This window comes from Cyclopterus lumpus, chromosome 11 (genome assembly GCF_009769545.1).
Source record: "Cyclopterus lumpus isolate fCycLum1 chromosome 11, fCycLum1.pri, whole genome shotgun sequence".
NCBI lineage: Eukaryota > Metazoa > Chordata > Actinopteri > Perciformes > Cyclopteridae > Cyclopterus > Cyclopterus lumpus.
Genome location: NC_046976.1, coordinates 3,717,703 through 3,736,156, shown reverse-complemented (window position 1 = coordinate 3,736,156; position 18,454 = coordinate 3,717,703). Strand labels below are relative to the sequence as shown.

At 42.3% G+C, this 18,454-nt stretch overlaps 1 protein-coding gene across 1 annotated transcript; it reads right to left on the bottom strand.

Annotated features, from left to right (window-relative positions):
• Nucleotides 1-18: 18 nt before the first annotated feature.
• eppk1 (epiplakin 1) lies at nucleotides 19-18,172 on the bottom strand. The gene is made up of 3 exons (XM_034544963.1): nucleotides 18,061-18,172; nucleotides 14,759-14,877; nucleotides 19-13,568 (listed from the first exon to the last, which is right to left on the bottom strand). Exon 3 carries the CDS (start codon nucleotides 13,552-13,554, stop codon nucleotides 454-456), a length of 13,101 nt encoding a protein of 4,366 aa, XP_034400854.1. The 5' UTR covers nucleotides 13,555-13,568; nucleotides 14,759-14,877; nucleotides 18,061-18,172; the 3' UTR covers nucleotides 19-453.
• Nucleotides 18,173-18,454: the final 282 nt, after the last annotated feature.

Below are 18,454 nucleotides of genomic sequence, written 5' to 3'. Positions count from 1 at the left end.
ACAGAGGCCACTGCATTTTATCGTTTTTATATAGATATAAGACCACAAACATTGTTTCACCAAAGACATTTTACATTTATAACTAAAGGCATGAAAGTGATTTTAGAAATTATTGATTTCTGCAGTGTTTTTAGCCCAATCATTCATAATTTTCTCACTCAAAAGATCTATATTGTACATGATCATAGAAAATTGTAACCAAATGACATTTTTCTATACTAGCATAGAATATTTTCTCTAATCCATTTCTACTATTAACCCAATAACCCAACTGTATGTATGTATTTTTCTCTCAAGTCTGTTAATCAAAAGAAAGTACAATTATGTTGTGACTAAATAAAGAGTAAAGCACAGAACACAATCTGATAAAGCAAGCAAAATTCTCTTTTGTGTCGTCATCAAGGTCGGACCGAAACTGGTTCATTTGTTCATCAAAGTAACCTCTTGTGTATGTCACCTGTACAGGCACCCTGTGGTGACAGTAGTTTTCAGTGTGCTGCTGTCCACCCTTGTTTCTGGTGGTTGGCACATGACAATTGATGAAGATGAGGTTGACGTGGTTTGCTGCTGAATGATTGTCAGGATGATTTCTAAGAAGCGTTCGATTGTGATTGATCCAGACTTGTACTGTTGCACAAGCTCTCTCCTCCTCTCCTCTGTGATGTATTTGGAGTAGAGCAGATCCCACAGAGACATGGTTGTTCCTTTATAATTCCCTTCTGCTCTGGTTGTTGTTGTAGATTTCAGAATGAGTTTGGTTGCCTCATCAACAAAGAAATACAGCTCGTCTTTCTTGGCAATCACCAGTAAGCTAAGGCCTGTGACGGGATCTGTGATACACCTCTCAACCAGCTGAAGGTAGGTGAGATTCTCTTTTGTGTTGGGGTCAAAGAAGCCCTTTGTGTCGTCATCAGGGTCAGACAGAATCTGGTTCATCTCTTCATCAAAGTATCCTCTTGCGTATGCCACCTGTACAGGTACCCTGTGACTGTACACTGGGTCAATTATGCCTCCAGTGGCAATTTGTGCTTCAAGGAGACGGATTCCATGAACTTTGACAATGAGATCTTTTTGCAAGGCCTGGAACAATGAAATTGTGTCTCCAGTGTAGGGATCTTTGTATCCTGTAACTGCCCTTTCTGCTGAAAGCAGCTTGTTTTTCCACTCGCTGCCAACCACTCCTTGAGCTACAGCTTCCTCTACAGAAAGTTTCTTGTTTTTCACTGGGTCAATCACAAAGCCAGTGGCAGCTTGGGCCTCCAGCAGAACCAGCGTGGTACCAGGAGTCAGCAGGCCTTTGCTTTTGGCCTCATAGATGCTGAGGGTCTCTTTGGTGGACTGCAGGTACACTCCTGCAATGCTGTTGGTCCCTTCAAGGTACTTCCGCACTGATTCCATTTCACTTACTTCTGTCACTGTGACACTCCCAGCAGTAAGATTTTTGTAGAGGTCTTCGTTGATGATTTTTGATTCAAGCAACTCGGCAGCAGTGACGTCCTTTCTGATTCCATGGAAGTTTTCAACTTGATTTGTCTCTGTGACTGTAGTGGTGACAGTAGTTTTCAGTGTGCTGCTGTCCACCCTTGTTTCTGGTGGTTGGCACATGACAATTGATGAAGATGAGGTTGACGTGGTTTGCTGCTGAATGATTGTCAGGATGATTTCTAAGAAGCGTTCGATTGTGATTGATCCAGACTTGTACTGTTGCACAAGCTCTCTCCTCCTCTCCTCTGTGATGTATTTGGAGTAGAGCAGATCCCACAGAGACATGGTTGTTCCTTCATAATTCCCTTCTGCTCTGGTTGTTGTTGTAGATTTCAGAATGAGTTTGGTTGCCTCATCAACAAAGAAATATAGCTCGTCTTTCTTCGCAATCACCAGTAAGCTAAGGCCTGTGATGGGATCTGTGATACACCTCTCAACCAGCTGAAGGTAGGTGAGATTCTCTTTTGTGTTGGGGTCAAAGAAGCCCTTTGTGTCGTCATCAGGGTCAGACAGAATCTGGTTCATCTCTTCATCAAAGTATCCTCTTGCGTATGCCACCTGTACAGGTACCCTGTGACTGTACACTGGGTCAATTATGCCTCCAGTGGCAATTTGTGCTTCAAGGAGACGGATTCCATGAACTTTGACAATGAGATCTTTTTGCAAGGCCTGGAACAATGAAATTGTGTCTCCAGTGTAGGGATCTTTGTATCCTGTAACTGCCCTTTCTGCTGAAAGCAGCTTGTTTTTCCACTCGCTGCCAACCACTCCTTGAGCTACAGCTTCCTCTACAGAAAGTTTCTTGTTTTTCACTGGGTCAATCACAAAGCCAGTGGCAGCTTGGGCCTCCAGCAGAACCAGCGTGGTACCAGGAGTCAGCAGGCCTTTGCTTTTGGCCTCATAGATGCTGAGGGTCTCTTTGGTGGACTGCAGGTACACTCCTGCAATGCTGTTGGTCCCTTCAAGGTACTTCCGCACTGATTCCATTTCACTTACTTCTGTCACTGTGACACTCCCAGCAGTAAGATTTTTGTAGAGGTCTTCGTTGATGATTTTTGATTCAAGCAACTCGGCAGCAGTGACGTCCTTTCTGATTCCATGGAAGTTTTCAACTTGATTTGTCTCTGTGACTGTAGTGGTGACAGTAGTTTTCAGTGTGCTGCTGTCCACCCTTGTTTCTGGTGGTTGGCACATGACAATTGATGAAGATGAGGTTGACGTGGTTTGCTGCTGAATGATTGTCAGGATGATTTCTAAGAAGCGTTCGATTGTGATTGATCCAGACTTGTACTGTTGCACAAGCTCTCTCCTCCTCTCCTCTGTGATGTATTTGGAGTAGAGCAGATCCCACAGAGACATGGTTGTTCCTTCATAATTCCCTTCTGCTCTGGTTGTTGTTGTAGATTTCAGAATGAGTTTGGTTGCCTCATCAACAAAGAAATATAGCTCGTCTTTCTTCGCAATCACCAGTAAGCTAAGGCCTGTGATGGGATCTGTGATACACCTCTCAACCAGCTGAAGGTAGGTGAGATTCTCTTTTGTGTTGGGGTCAAAGAAGCCCTTTGTGTCGTCATCAGGGTCAGACAGAATCTGGTTCATCTCTTCATCAAAGTATCCTCTTGCGTATGCCACCTGTACAGGTACCCTGTGACTGTACACTGGGTCAATTATGCCTCCAGTGGCAATTTGTGCTTCAAGGAGACGGATTCCATGAACTTTGACAATGAGATCTTTTTGCAAGGCCTGGAACAATGAAATTGTGTCTCCAGTGTAGGGATCTTTGTATCCTGTAACTGCCCTTTCTGCTGAAAGCAGCTTGTTTTTCCACTCGCTGCCAACCACTCCTTGAGCTACAGCTTCCTCTACAGAAAGTTTCTTGTTTTTCACTGGGTCAATCACAAAGCCAGTGGCAGCTTGGGCCTCCAGCAGAACCAGCGTGGTACCAGGAGTCAGCAGGCCTTTGCTTTTGGCCTCATAGATGCTGAGGGTCTCTTTGGTGGACTGCAGGTACACTCCTGCAATGCTGTTGGTCCCTTCAAGGTACTTCCGCACTGATTCCATTTCACTTACTTCTGTCACTGTGACACTCCCAGCAGTAAGATTTTTGTAGAGGTCTTCGTTGATGATTTTTGATTCAAGCAACTCGGCAGCAGTGACGTCCTTTCTGATTCCATGGAAGTTTTCAACTTGATTTGTCTCTGTGACTGTAGTGGTGACAGTAGTTTTCAGTGTGCTGCTGTCCACCCTTGTTTCTGGTGGTTGGCACATGACAATTGATGAAGATGAGGTTGACGTGGTTTGCTGCTGAATGATTGTCAGGATGATTTCTAAGAAGCGTTCGATTGTGATTGATCCAGACTTGTACTGTTGCACAAGCTCTCTCCTCCTCTCCTCGATGATGTATTTGGAGTAGAGCAGATCCCACAGAGACATGGTTGTTCCTTCATAATTCCCTTCTGCTCTGGTTGTTGTTGTAGATTTCAGAATGAGTTTGGTTGCCTCATCAACAAAGAAATACAACTCGTCTTTCTTGGCAATCACCAGTAAGCTAAGGCCTGTGATGGGATCTGTGATACACCTCTCAACCAGCTGAAGGTAGGTGAGATTCTCTTTTGTGTTGGGGTCAAAGAAGCCCTTTGTGTCGTCATCAGGGTCAGACAGAATCTGGTTCATCTCTTCATCAAAGTATCCTCTTGCGTATGCCACCTGTACAGGTACCCTGTGACTGTACACTGGGTCAATTATGCCTCCAGTGGCAATTTGTGCTTCAAGGAGACGGATTCCATGAACTTTGACAATGAGATCTTTTTGCAAGGCCTGGAACAATGAAATTGTGTCTCCAGTGTAGGGATCTTTGTATCCTGTAACTGCCCTTTCTGCTGAAAGCAGCTTGTTTTTCCACTCGCTGCCAACCACTCCTTGAGCTACAGCTTCCTCTACAGAAAGTTTCTTGTTTTTCACTGGGTCAATCACAAAGCCAGTGGCAGCTTGGGCCTCCAGCAGAACCAGCGTGGTACCAGGAGTCAGCAGGCCTTTGCTTTTGGCCTCATAGATGCTGAGGGTCTCTTTGGTGGACTGCAGGTACACTCCTGCAATGCTGTTGGTCCCTTCAAGGTACTTCCGCACTGATTCCATTTCACTTACTTCTGTCACTGTGACACTCCCAGCAGTAAGATTTTTGTAGAGGTCTTCGTTGATGATTTTTGATTCAAGCAACTCGGCAGCAGTGACATCCTTTCTGATTCCATGGAAGTTTTCAACTTGATTTGTCTCTGTGACTGTAGTGGTGACAGTAGTTTTCAGTGTGCTGCTGTCCACCCTTGTTTCTGGTGGTTGGCACATGACAATTGATGAAGATGAGGTTGACGTGGTTTGCTGCTGAATGATTGTCAGGATGATTTCTAAGAAGCGTTCGATTGTGATTGATCCAGACTTGTACTGTTGCACAAGCTCTCTCCTCCTCTCCTCTGTGATGTATTTGGAGTAGAGCAGATCCCACAGAGACATGGTTGTTCCTTCATAATTCCCTTCTGCTCTGGTTGTTGTTGTAGATTTCAGAATGAGTTTGGTTGCCTCATCAACAAAGAAATATAGCTCGTCTTTCTTCGCAATCACCAGTAAGCTAAGGCCTGTGATGGGATCTGTGATACACCTCTCAACCAGCTGAAGGTAGGTGAGATTCTCTTTTGTGTTGGGGTCAAAGAAGCCCTTTGTGTCGTCATCAGGGTCAGACAGAATCTGGTTCATCTCTTCATCAAAGTATCCTCTTGCGTATGCCACCTGTACAGGTACCCTGTGACTGTACACTGGGTCAATTATGCCTCCAGTGGCAATTTGTGCTTCAAGGAGACGGATTCCATGAACTTTGACAATGAGATCTTTTTGCAAGGCCTGGAACAATGAAATTGTGTCTCCAGTGTAGGGATCTTTGTATCCTGTAACTGCCCTTTCTGCTGAAAGCAGCTTGTTTTTCCACTCGCTGCCAACCACTCCTTGAGCTACAGCTTCCTCTACAGAAAGTTTCTTGTTTTTCACTGGGTCAATCACAAAGCCAGTGGCAGCTTGGGCCTCCAGCAGAACCAGCGTGGTACCAGGAGTCAGCAGGCCTTTGCTTTTGGCCTCATAGATGCTGAGGGTCTCTTTGGTGGACTGCAGGTACACTCCTGCAATGCTGTTGGTCCCTTCAAGGTACTTCCGCACTGATTCCATTTCACTTACTTCTGTCACTGTGACACTCCCAGCAGTAAGATTTTTGTAGAGGTCTTCGTTGATGATTTTTGATTCAAGCAACTCGGCAGCAGTGACGTCCTTTCTGATTCCATGGAAGTTTTCAACTTGATTTGTCTCTGTGACTGTAGTGGTGACAGTAGTTTTCAGTGTGCTGCTGTCCACCCTTGTTTCTGGTGGTTGGCAAATGACAATTGATGAAGATGAGGTTGACGTGGTTTGCTGCTGAATGATTGTCAGGATGATTTCTAAGAAGCGTTCGATTGTGATTGATCCAGACTTGTACTGTTGCACAAGCTCTCTCCTCCTCTCCTCGATGATGTATTTGGAGTAGAGCAGATCCCACAGAGACATGGTTGTTCCTTCATAATTCCCTTCTGCTCTGGTTGTTGTTGTAGATTTCAGAATGAGTTTGGTTGCCTCATCAACAAAGAAATATAGCTCGTCTTTCTTCGCAATCACCAGTAAGCTAAGGCCTGTGATGGGATCTGTGATACACCTCTCAACCAGCTGAAGGTAGGTGAGATTCTCTTTTGTGTTGGGGTCAAAGAAGCCCTTTGTGTCGTCATCAGGGTCAGACAGAATCTGGTTCATCTCTTCATCAAAGTATCCTCTTGCGTATGCCACCTGTACAGGTACCCTGTGACTGTACACTGGGTCAATTATGCCTCCAGTGGCAATTTGTGCTTCAAGGAGACGGATTCCATGAACTTTGACAATGAGATCTTTTTGCAAGGCCTGGAACAATGAAATTGTGTCTCCAGTGTAGGGATCTTTGTATCCTGTAACTGCCCTTTCTGCTGAAAGCAGCTTGTTTTTCCACTCGCTGCCAACCACTCCTTGAGCTACAGCTTCCTCTACAGAAAGTTTCTTGTTTTTCACTGGGTCAATCACAAAGCCAGTGGCAGCTTGGGCCTCCAGCAGAACCAGCGTGGTACCAGGAGTCAGCAGGCCTTTGCTTTTGGCCTCATAGATGCTGAGGGTCTCTTTGGTGGACTGCAGGTACACTCCTGCAATGCTGTTGGTCCCTTCAAGGTACTTCCGCACTGATTCCATTTCACTTACTTCTGTCACTGTGACACTCCCAGCAGTAAGATTTTTGTAGAGGTCTTCGTTGATGATTTTTGATTCAAGCAACTCGGCAGCAGTGACATCCTTTCTGATTCCATGGAAGTTTTCAACTTGATTTGTCTCTGTGACTGTAGTGGTGACAGTAGTTTTCAGTGTGCTGCTGTCCACCCTTGTTTCTGGTGGTTGGCACATGACAATTGATGAAGATGAGGTTGACGTGGTTTGCTGCTGAATGATTGTCAGGATGATTTCTAAGAAGCGTTCGATTGTGATTGATCCAGACTTGTACTGTTGCACAAGCTCTCTCCTCCTCTCCTCTGTGATGTATTTGGAGTAGAGCAGATCCCACAGAGACATGGTTGTTCCTTCATAATTCCCTTCTGCTCTGGTTGTTGTTGTAGATTTCAGAATGAGTTTGGTTGCCTCATCAACAAAGAAATATAGCTCGTCTTTCTTCGCAATCACCAGTAAGCTAAGGCCTGTGATGGGATCTGTGATACACCTCTCAACCAGCTGAAGGTAGGTGAGATTCTCTTTTGTGTTGGGGTCAAAGAAGCCCTTTGTGTCGTCATCAGGGTCAGACAGAATCTGGTTCATCTCTTCATCAAAGTATCCTCTTGCGTATGCCACCTGTACAGGTACCCTGTGACTGTACACTGGGTCAATTATGCCTCCAGTGGCAATTTGTGCTTCAAGGAGACGGATTCCATGAACTTTGACAATGAGATCTTTTTGCAAGGCCTGGAACAATGAAATTGTGTCTCCAGTGTAGGGATCTTTGTATCCTGTAACTGCCCTTTCTGCTGAAAGCAGCTTGTTTTTCCACTCGCTGCCAACCACTCCTTGAGCTACAGCTTCCTCTACAGAAAGTTTCTTGTTTTTCACTGGGTCAATCACAAAGCCAGTGGCAGCTTGGGCCTCCAGCAGAACCAGCGTGGTACCAGGAGTCAGCAGGCCTTTGCTTTTGGCCTCATAGATGCTGAGGGTCTCTTTGGTGGACTGCAGGTACACTCCTGCAATGCTGTTGGTCCCTTCAAGGTACTTCCGCACTGATTCCATTTCACTTACTTCTGTCACTGTGACACTCCCAGCAGTAAGATTTTTGTAGAGGTCTTCGTTGATGATTTTTGATTCAAGCAACTCGGCAGCAGTGACGTCCTTTCTGATTCCATGGAAGTTTTCAACTTGATTTGTCTCTGTGACTGTAGTGGTGACAGTAGTTTTCAGTGTGCTGCTGTCCACCCTTGTTTCTGGTGGTTGGCAAATGACAATTGATGAAGATGAGGTTGACGTGGTTTGCTGCTGAATGATTGTCAGGATGATTTCTAAGAAGCGTTCGATTGTGATTGATCCAGACTTGTACTGTTGCACAAGCTCTCTCCTCCTCTCCTCTGTGATGTATTTGGAGTAGAGCAGATCCCACAGACACACTGTTGTTCCTTGATATGTCCCTTCTGCTCTGGTTGTTGTTGTAGATTTCAGAATGAGTTTGGTTGACTCATCAACAAAGAAATAAAACTCACCTTTTTTTACTATGGACAGTAAATTAAGGCCTGTATTTGGGTCTGTCACACACCTCTCAAGCAGTTGAAGATAGGTGAGGTTATCTTGTGTGTTTGGGTCAAAAAAGCCCTTTGTGTCATCACCAGAGTCAGACAGAATCTCGTTCATCTCTTCATCAAAGTATCCTCTTTTGTATGCCACCTGTACAGGCACTCGGTGGCTGTGGACTGGGTCAATTATGCCTCCAGTGGCAATTTGTGCTTCAAGGAGACGGATTCCATGATCTTTGACAATGAGATCCTTTTTCAAGGCCTGGAACAATGAAATTGTGTCTCCAGTGTAGGGATCTTTGTATCCTGTAACTGCTCGTTCGGCTGAAAGCAATTTCCTTTTCCACTCACTGCCAACCACTCCTTGAGCTACAGCTTCTTCTACGGAAAATGTTGTATTGTTCACTGGGTCAATAATAAAACCAGTGGCAGCTTGGGCCTCCAGCAGCACAAGAGATGTGCCAGGGGTCAGCAGCCGTTTGGTTTTGGCTTCGTAGATGCTCATAACTTTCTTTGTATTCTCAACTCTGACACCTGCTATACAGTTTGTAGCTCCAAGATACTTTTGAATCGATTCCATTTTGTTAACATTCTCTTCAGTTACTTTCCCTTGTATAATCTGTGTGAAAAGCTCCTTTGAGATAATTTTTGATTCATACAACTCACTGGCTGAGACCTGCTTTCTTAGTCCTTTGAACTTTCTTTCTTTGGATGATACCTCTGTAATGATGACAGTGAGTATTTCAATGATCTCCTCCATTTTCATGGCTCCTGTCTTGTATTGTTCTATGAGCTGTTCCCTTTTTTGTTTTGATATGTATTCAGAGAGCAACACTTCCCATAATGTCACCTCTTTGTCTTTGAATTTCCCTGCATTCATGGCGATAGTTTTGTTTTTGAATGCAAGCTCAATTTGCTCATCTGTGTGAAATACAAGGGATTCCTCTTGATACAGGGGTAGAAGAAATAGCCCTGTTTCAGGATCTGTCTCGCATCGCTTTATCAGCTGATGGTAAGAGAGGTTTTCTTTTGTGTTTGGGTCAAAGTACCCCTTTGCATCACCAGTGGGGTTCAACAGAGTTTTTCTGATTTCTTCATTCAGATGTCTCTTTTTAATAGCAACATGAATAGGAAGCCTGTGACTTTGATTTGGGTCAATGATTCCTCCAGTTGCTATCTGTGTCTCAAGAAGACGAATACCATCACTTCTTTGAATCAGCTGTTCATCCATGGCTTCAAACAATGATATTGTTGCGTCTGTGTATGGATCTTTATAGCCAGTGACAGCACGCTCTGCTGTGAGAAGTTTCCCATATACATCTGGTCCAATTACTTTCTCTCTTGCTGCCTCATCAACACCATAGAACTTGTTTTTGAGAGGATCAATGACCCATCCTGTTGCAGCCTGTGCTTCAAGCAGTACAAGTGCAAAGCCAGGTGTCAACAGATCTTCTTTTTTTGCTTCATATATGCTCATTACTTTCTGGGATGGATGAACCTTAATTCCAGCAATGCTTCCAGTTCCCCTCAGGTATCCTCTCACAGGTTCATGTTGGATTAATGCCTCGAGAGTGACCTTTCCTTCTTTCACCAGTTTGAATGTATTTGCATCAATGATCTCAGAATCCAGTAGTTGTTGTGCAGAGACAGGTTTTCTCAGGCCCATTATCATTTTGGGAGTTTCATTCTCCAGTTTTTCAATGGTGGAAATCACTATTGTGATTATGGTTTGTGTGGTTATCTTCCTTTTTCTGTATTTTTCAAAGAATTCAAGCTGCTGATCCTCAGTGAAGTACCCAGAGTGAATCAAGTCCCACAGAGAAACAGATTTTCCTGCATAACGTCCTACTGATATGCTCACAACTGTCTTTCCAAACTCTTCCTTTATCTCTGTGTTAGTGTTAATATTTGCCTTTATTCCCGTAGCTGTTGGTTTGTCATTCAGTGGCAGAAGAAACAGTCCTGTGTCCTTATCTTTTACACATCTACCCAACATCTCCATGTATGTCAGATTGGCTTGTGTCTCGGGGTCAAAAAAGCCCTTTGTGTCGTCAGTTGGGTCTGATAGAATCTGATTAAGTTCTGCATCAAAGTATCCTTTACTGTATGCAACCTCAAGGGGCAAGTGAAGACACTTTAAAGGATCAATGATACCACCTGTAGCAATCTGGGCCTCAAGTAAACGAAGGCCATGCTGCTTGACAATTAGATCCTTTTGCAAGGCTTGGAAAAGTGAGATCTTTTGACCAGTGTATGGATCTCTGTAACCAGTGACAGCCCTCTCTGCAGACAAAAGCTTTTCATGCATCTGTGGACCGATCACCTTCTCTCTGAGAGCTTGTTTCACTGTAAGTCTTTTGTTTTTCAGAGGATCAACAATGAACCCTGTGGCCGCTTGTGCTTCAAGGAGGCAGAGGGCAGTGCCAGGTGTGAGAATGCCAATTCTCTGTGCTTCGTAGATGCTTAACTTCTTATTGGAAGGTTGCAATATCACCCCAGCCACGCAACCTTTCCCTTGAAGGTAGGTTCTCACATTCTCCATTTTCATCAGATCTGTGCTTGTCATCTTTCCGTCGACCATACTGTTGTATGTTTTTTCATCCACAATTTTAAGCTGTAAAAGATCCACAACAGACACCTCTCCTCTGAGACCAGCACAACTCAGCCCTGCTTGTCGTTTTATATCCTTGTTTTCAATCATCTCTAAAATGGTGACAATGAGCTGCTCAATTGTGATTTTCTTTGACTTGAAGAGCTTAAAAAACTGCTGTCTTTTGTCCTCCGTCATGTACTCTGAATTGATAAGATCCCATAGTGTTGTGTGCTTGTCTTTGAACCTGCCGTACTTAACAGTAACTGTTGTTGTTTTGAATGTTTCCTTAATATTATCATCTATGTTAATTCTGCTGCTTTTGCTTTTGAGTGGTAAGAGGCACAGACCTGTACTGGGATCTCGAACACATCTGGCCATGAGCTGCAAGTATGTCAGGTTATCATGGGTGTTGGGATCAAAGAATCCTTTGGTGTCATCACTTGGATCACTCAGGATCTCATTCATTTCCTCATTAAAGTATCCCTTCTTATAGGCCACGTGGACAGGAATGCGATGGCTGTTCACTGGGTCAATGATTCCACCAGTGGCAATTTGTGCTTCCAGAAGTCGAATTCCATGGTCTTTTAAGATGAGATCCTTTTGCATGGCTTGGAACAAAGAGATTATTTGCCCATCATATGGGTTTTTGTACCCAGTGACCGCTTTCTCTGCTGAGCGCAACTTTTGACACATATCAGGCCCCACAATCTTTGCTTTGACAGCATCATCCACTGAAAACTTCCTGTTTCCAATAGGGTCAATTATGAACCCTGTTGCGGCCTGTGCCTCCAGTAGAATCAGAGCAGTTCCTGGCATCAGCTTTCCTTTTTGTCTGGCCTGGTAGAGGGTCATGATGCGAGAATCAGGAAGCAGAATGCCTGCAATGCTGTCTTTCCCCTGTAGGTATACATTTACATTTTCATCTTCTATCACTTCCTTTACTGACATTTTCCCCTTTTTTAGATCCTCCATAACCTCCTGGCTAATGATGTCTGCTTCCACAAGCTGTTTGGCTGTGACAGTTTCTCTGATGCCTTCAAAGACGATATTCGTTGTCTTCACTGACCTTTCTATCACTTCCAGAATCGTTGTGATAATCGTCTTGATATTGAGCTTCCCCTCTCTGTACTTCTGAATGATGTCTCGCCTCTGGCGTTCATCAAAGTATTCTGACATCAGGAGTTCCCATAGTGATACTGTCATTCCCATGTACTTTCCGCATGTCACGTTCACATTCTCCTCTTTGAGGGACATTTTAGATTGGTAGTCAATGAAGTTGAAATTCAGCCTGTCTGACTTACCAAGGAGTGGGAGGAGGCATAGTCCAGTGATGGGATCAATGACACACCTTTGCATCAGCTGAAGATAAGTTAGATTATCTTCTGTGTTTGGGTCAAAGAAGCCCTTTGTGTCGTCCCCTGAATCCTCTAGTATGGTGTTCATTTCTTGATCAAAATAACCTCTCTTAAAGGCTATTTCTGTTGGTAGCCTGTGACTGTTGATTGGGTCTATTATTCCACCAGTGGCAATTTGAGCCTCAAGTAGGCGGATTCCATGTTCCTTAACTATGAGGTCTTTTGACAGTGCTTGAAACAGGGATATAGTTTGGCCTGAGTATGGGTCTTTGTATCCAGTTACTGCTCGCTCAGCAGAACGTAGCTTTGCATGAAATTCAGGGCCAACAAGTTTGTTTTTGATGGCCTCATCGACAGTCAACTTTCTATTTTCTACAGGATCAACCATGAATCCAGTTGAGGCTTGTGCCTCCAGTAGAACTAGTGCTGTCCCAGGCATCAGTATGCCTTTCTTCATGGCATCATAAATGCTCATTCTCTGATTGGATGAGAGTACAGCAATGCCTGCGATACAGCCTTTGCCTTGCAGGTATTCTTTGACTGTTTCCATCAACATCACATCCTGTGTTGTAGTATTTCCCCCCTGTAGGTCATCAAATGTTTTTTGGTCAATGATCTTTGATTCAAGCAGTTCAGTGGAGGAAATACCTCTCCGCAGACCTTTGAACGTGATGCAAACAGGAAGGAGCAACAGGCCTGTGTCGGGCTCCAAAGTACATTTCTCAAGGAGGTTTTGGTAGTTAAGATTTTCCTGTAAGCTTGGATTGTAGTACACTTTGAGCTCTGACATCTGGTTATTGAGCAAACCTTTTTCATAGAAGCCCTTTTGAATTGCAGATTCAACTGAGATATTTGACTTCTCAATAGGATCAAACAGACTGTGTGTGGCGATCTGTGCTTCCAGCAGCCTCAATCCATAGTCTCTTGGTACTAAATCTTTTTGCACAGCTTGGTATAAAGATATCATTTGGTTGGTGTAGGGGTCTACATAGCCATTGACAGCTTTCGCGGCTGTGAGGAGTTTCTCTTTCATCTCTGGTCCAACTATTCCCCCCTTAACAGCATCAGCAACTGGAAGTATTCGATTGTTTATTGGGTCTATAATGCCCAATGTGGCAGCTTGTGCTTCAAGCAGAGCTAATGCTGTTCCTGGCTTAAGCAGACGTTTCTTCATGGCTTGGTATATGGTTATCTTCTCCTTTGTTTTCTCCAGAAATATGCCAGCCACGGGTCTGTGGACCTCTGTGTGGCCATTTTGCTCAGAGACCATCTTGTCCTATACAGCTGTATAACACAAAGAACATTGCTTAAATTGGTTTAATGTGTTGTGACCTCTGCAACATTTTAAAGATACATTAGTGTAGTATTAGTGTTGGATAATATATGTTTACAGTGTTGGAATTATATAGCTACGCTATATATTATGGACATTTTGAAGGCTGTAATTGATGTTGCTTTGAGTAGTGTTACACTGAGCGGTGTCTACTTTGTATAAATAAAAGTAGACTATTATTTGCATCCATATGTGTGCAAATGTTTGTCATATGCATATTATTTAGACTTTGAGGTTTTGTCAAATTTATTTATTTTCCATTTCTAGCTCTGTTTTTTCCACTTTTAGTTGACTAAGGTTTACCTATATATCAAATCAAATGTTAGGATATTGTCCGCTCTTAAGATTACTGTGAAATCCCACAAAAGCCACTGTGGGTATTCTTGTTATTACTTTAGCATTATGTTGTAGTTGGTTTGCCTCTTTTTATTCCTTCACACAGTGTTATGTTGCTAGCTTTACATGGTTGACCCTGTTTATTTTTAATGATACACTAATTGTAAACCCTGGTTTCATTGTGGTACTAATTACTGATCCCCTCCATGTCTGCATATATTGGTTAAGACAAAGCTTGTCTGATTCCAAGCTTATATTGTTTTGCTAAGAATTTGCATTTTGTACTGTCCGGTATTTATAGTCTTTAGAAAAAGTCATAATTTAAGACCAATACAAGGTTTAAATGCCTAAATTACCTAACATATCTGTAAACCCTTCATACATGACTGGAAACAGCAGCTCACTATAATGCATTTGATACATATAAACACAATGGTTACGTTAGTTGTCTTATCATTATTCAAAACTGCAGCGTACTTTTATAATAGATATGTAAACATTTTTTCAGGGAATGCAAAAGTACTTCGGTCCACCTTAGCAATTTAATGAATATGCAATATATAAAAGTCAAATTTAGTTTTTTTTTCAGTTTGAGCCCATTAGGTTTCAAAATAATAAGGTAATGCCTGTGTATTAAATTACAAAAGTAAAACATATTATTATTATTAAAAACTTTAATCTGATTTTTAGATTAAAAAAAATAAGATGTTAATGATGATAGAAGGTAATGGTTTTTTCTCCCCCTTAAAGTCAGAGAAGTGAACTTGAATTGTAGCCATTTTAATATGGGATGTGTCTTCCAAACCTTTCAGTTTCCTTATGAGTCTGTGGGCACCCTCAGATCCTCTGGTGCTCCGTTTCTGTTCCAAAATCCAGGATAAAGACCAAAAGTATGTGGGCAGTTATGGTCATGAAACTCCGTTTCTGTAGAGATAAGGCAAGCACAGAGCGCCACCTCCCATTAGCTGTAGCTACATTCCAATGGAGAACTTTATTCTACAGACCGTACACATTTCAAGCACCTTATTACAATTGTTTTGAATACATTCAAACATTTCATACATAATTCCTGCATTGGTACATGGTGCACATAGATTTAATAATAATAATAATAATAATAATAATAATCCATTTAATTTATATAGTGCTTTTCAAGATACTCAAAGACACTTTACATTATACACCGTAGACACAGCTACGGGGAGCAATGCAGGGTTAAGTGTCTTGCTCAAGGACACATCGACTAGGGCGGGGATTGAACTGCCAACCTCGTGATTGAAAGACGGGCATGCTAACCACTGACCCATAGTCACCCCACAAAGACAAAACATTGTATTCACTTTTCCTTTCCATTCGTGCACAGATTAGAAATGAACTCTGCCAGTTGATAAACTTGTTTCACATGCATCATGTATTTACTTTGGGATTATGTCACAGATTGCTTCTAAACTGGATCTGCCAGAGGCCCTGTGTTGTTACAACAGACACGGAACGCAAACACGTTAAACATAATTTCCATTCTTAATGTTCACCCTCCTTTTACCTTATGTTTTTCATCTCCACCACCTTCCGAGGGAAAATCTGACTCTTTAGATGCAAAATGCTCCTCAATGTTCACCAGCTAGTTGCTAACTTTGTCTGTACGCTGTTTAGTGCTGGGCTGGTAGCGTCCAGGGGTTTTCTGTGCAAAACAAGATGCTAGAAATGTACTTAAAGCTGCTATCACACAACGTGCAGCTGCAATGGCTAAATTCCACATTAGTCAAGTCAGTAAATACATCTGTGAGGTTTAATCAGAATTCAAATCCAGAACACAGGTTACTACACCCCGAGTACTATTAAATGACCTCATTCAAATACGTTGTGAGGTAATACCCAGCGGCTCGGTCCACACCTTCTGTTGAAAGGTTAATAATAGTTGTATTTCCCACTCTGATAAGACATTGTGTGGAGGGGAATTGCTTCCATGACGTTTTAATGCACAAGTGAAAGGGTAAAGCCAGACAAGGCTCTATTCTTTACATTATTAGTTCCATATGTTACTGACTGTGGGAATTCTGTCAGAAAATCACCTTTAGTAGCTTCCCTGCATGAGATGGAAATCACTTGGCTGCCGCTCAAGCCTTTTTGCACATTAGCCTGCGAGTACCTTTTGAGTTAAGAATGGGTCTCTCCTGTCATTTCTAATCTCAGTGGACTAAAGGTGGGTACTGGTTTATTACTGCATGATATGCAACACTGGAAGGTCGCTATGCTGCAGTTACAACATCATGTCATGACTAACCGAGGCCAGTGTATTGGTTGTCTGCATCGGCAGTCATGCAGTGCTGCAGTATCTCGCCTTGCAGCTGCTGAATGCAGATCGTCACCCGCTTTGTTAATGTTGTTTAAGATGCTTAATGTTTACTTTGCATTTATTGAGCTTGCTCATCATATCGTAAGCTTCACCTGCGTGAAGCTTAAGAGTTGTATGAATACTGTGTCTTCACTGTTTACTGTTCGCTTTAAGTAAGTACTCAAATTCACTCCCGTGTCCGGGAGGAGGGATTGACAATGAAGCACACTCAGTGTGACAGCTCTGCCATAACATCATAATATCAAACTCAATTCAATGACATGTTTATTATTGAGGTCCTAGTCCTAAAGTTAAGCTGGACAGCATTATGTTGTGACCCGTACATACATGAAGATAATATAATGAAAGTTATAAGCCCTCACAAATATTTATAATGCTTAATAACAATAATTGTTACACATGACTTATATGTGTTATACTTAATAATTGCTTGTCACTAACTTACATCTGGATCATCATTGTAATGCGTTGTAATCTTAAAATAATGCATTATTAACACTGTTATAAACGCATTAGAATGTAATTATAAGTGGTCATTGTTTGCTTTAAGTAAAGTGACATTAGAAGAAAAAAAAAATCTAAGCTAGATTAAAACAAAAAGCATTATAAATTATTTTCACATTAGTGAAATGTAATTTTTCATCATTCAGTCGTGTTATATTGGGGTACCATACCAGTACTTAGTTGTCTGTTATGACCTGTATGTAGGAATGGTTCTCAGGTATTATCTATATTTTGAGTCCTTAGAGTGAGTTTTTACGAATACATTTGTGAAATGTAAATGTGACGTAGGTTTAATTCTATATTTACTCACTTTACTTAAAGCAAACAATGACCACTTACAGTGACTTATAACCAGCTTGTACTTTATAATATCTACCTATACCTTGGAAATATCATTACTTCACTGAAAACACCCCATTGCCACTTCGAGTAATTTATAATCCCACTGTGATGCTTTTTAAGAATATTATAAGGTATAACAAGTTTGTGAATTATAATACACTGATCAGAAATGATGAAGTATTATAATACTTGACCGTCTACGTCTTTATAAAATGATTATTGTCAAAAAGCATTATGCATATTTATGAGTGCTTGTCGTCATAACTATACAACCCTATAACTTGTAGTATTAAATATTAAATATTAAATATGAAAGTATTATAAGTCAAACTGATTCTCAAAAAGGTGCATGATCCTCAATGACATTGACATGTCTAAATAAGTTATACGGTTTCCCCTGTGGATCCCATTGCATCACGTCTGTGACGCCGCCTCAGCAGTAAAATATACAGGAATGATTGAGGCAGTGGAATATGGTTTGATACATCGTAGTTTATGGTGCTGTGGAAAGTGTTACAGTGTCATTGTGTCTGTCAACAGCTCCCAGGGAGGGGTAGGCACGATGTTCAGACTTGTTGAAAGCCTTCACATGTGGACAGCTGTATTTCAACCAGTGTGCTCAAAGGTAACCAGTGAGGAATGTTTGCTTTCCCCTTTTATCAGAAGGGAGTTGGCTGACAGGGCAGCATACGCAATATCATTCTGTTATATTTCAACACTATCTCAATCCCGCTCATGAGAAAACTAAGCTGCAGCTTAAATGTGACTTTTACTTTCGATTAAACAACACTTTAACGAAAAAGGATTATCTTTTCACTGAGAATTTCCTTTGGAACTTAGAAACAAACAAAAGAAATGATTGAATTTTCAATCACCAATCTTGAAAAAACATGTTTTGCTCTTACCTGATGTCTGAAGACAGTCCAACTCCGGTGAGCAGTCGGTGTCGGCCGACGTGAGAAGCGTCGGGACCTTGATGTGCTCCCAACGACTGTGCGGTGGTCCTCTGTGCTCACCAGTCAGATATACAGCCGATCCAGCTGTTAAGTCCCTCCCCTCCCAACGAACCTCCTCTCCTCAGACTGCGAGGACAACACTGAGCTCAGGATGCCAGAAATTCCTGCAGACTTCCTAAGAGCATGACCATTGTGCTGTTAGACAATAACAAGCAAGCAACTTAGTCCTTTCTTACTGGGATACAGGTGTGCAGATTATTAAACCGACAACCACGTCACCGAAGCTCAAATAGTGTATTGTAACTTGCGTTAAATGTAAGTCCTATCGGTTGTTCTGGGTCGA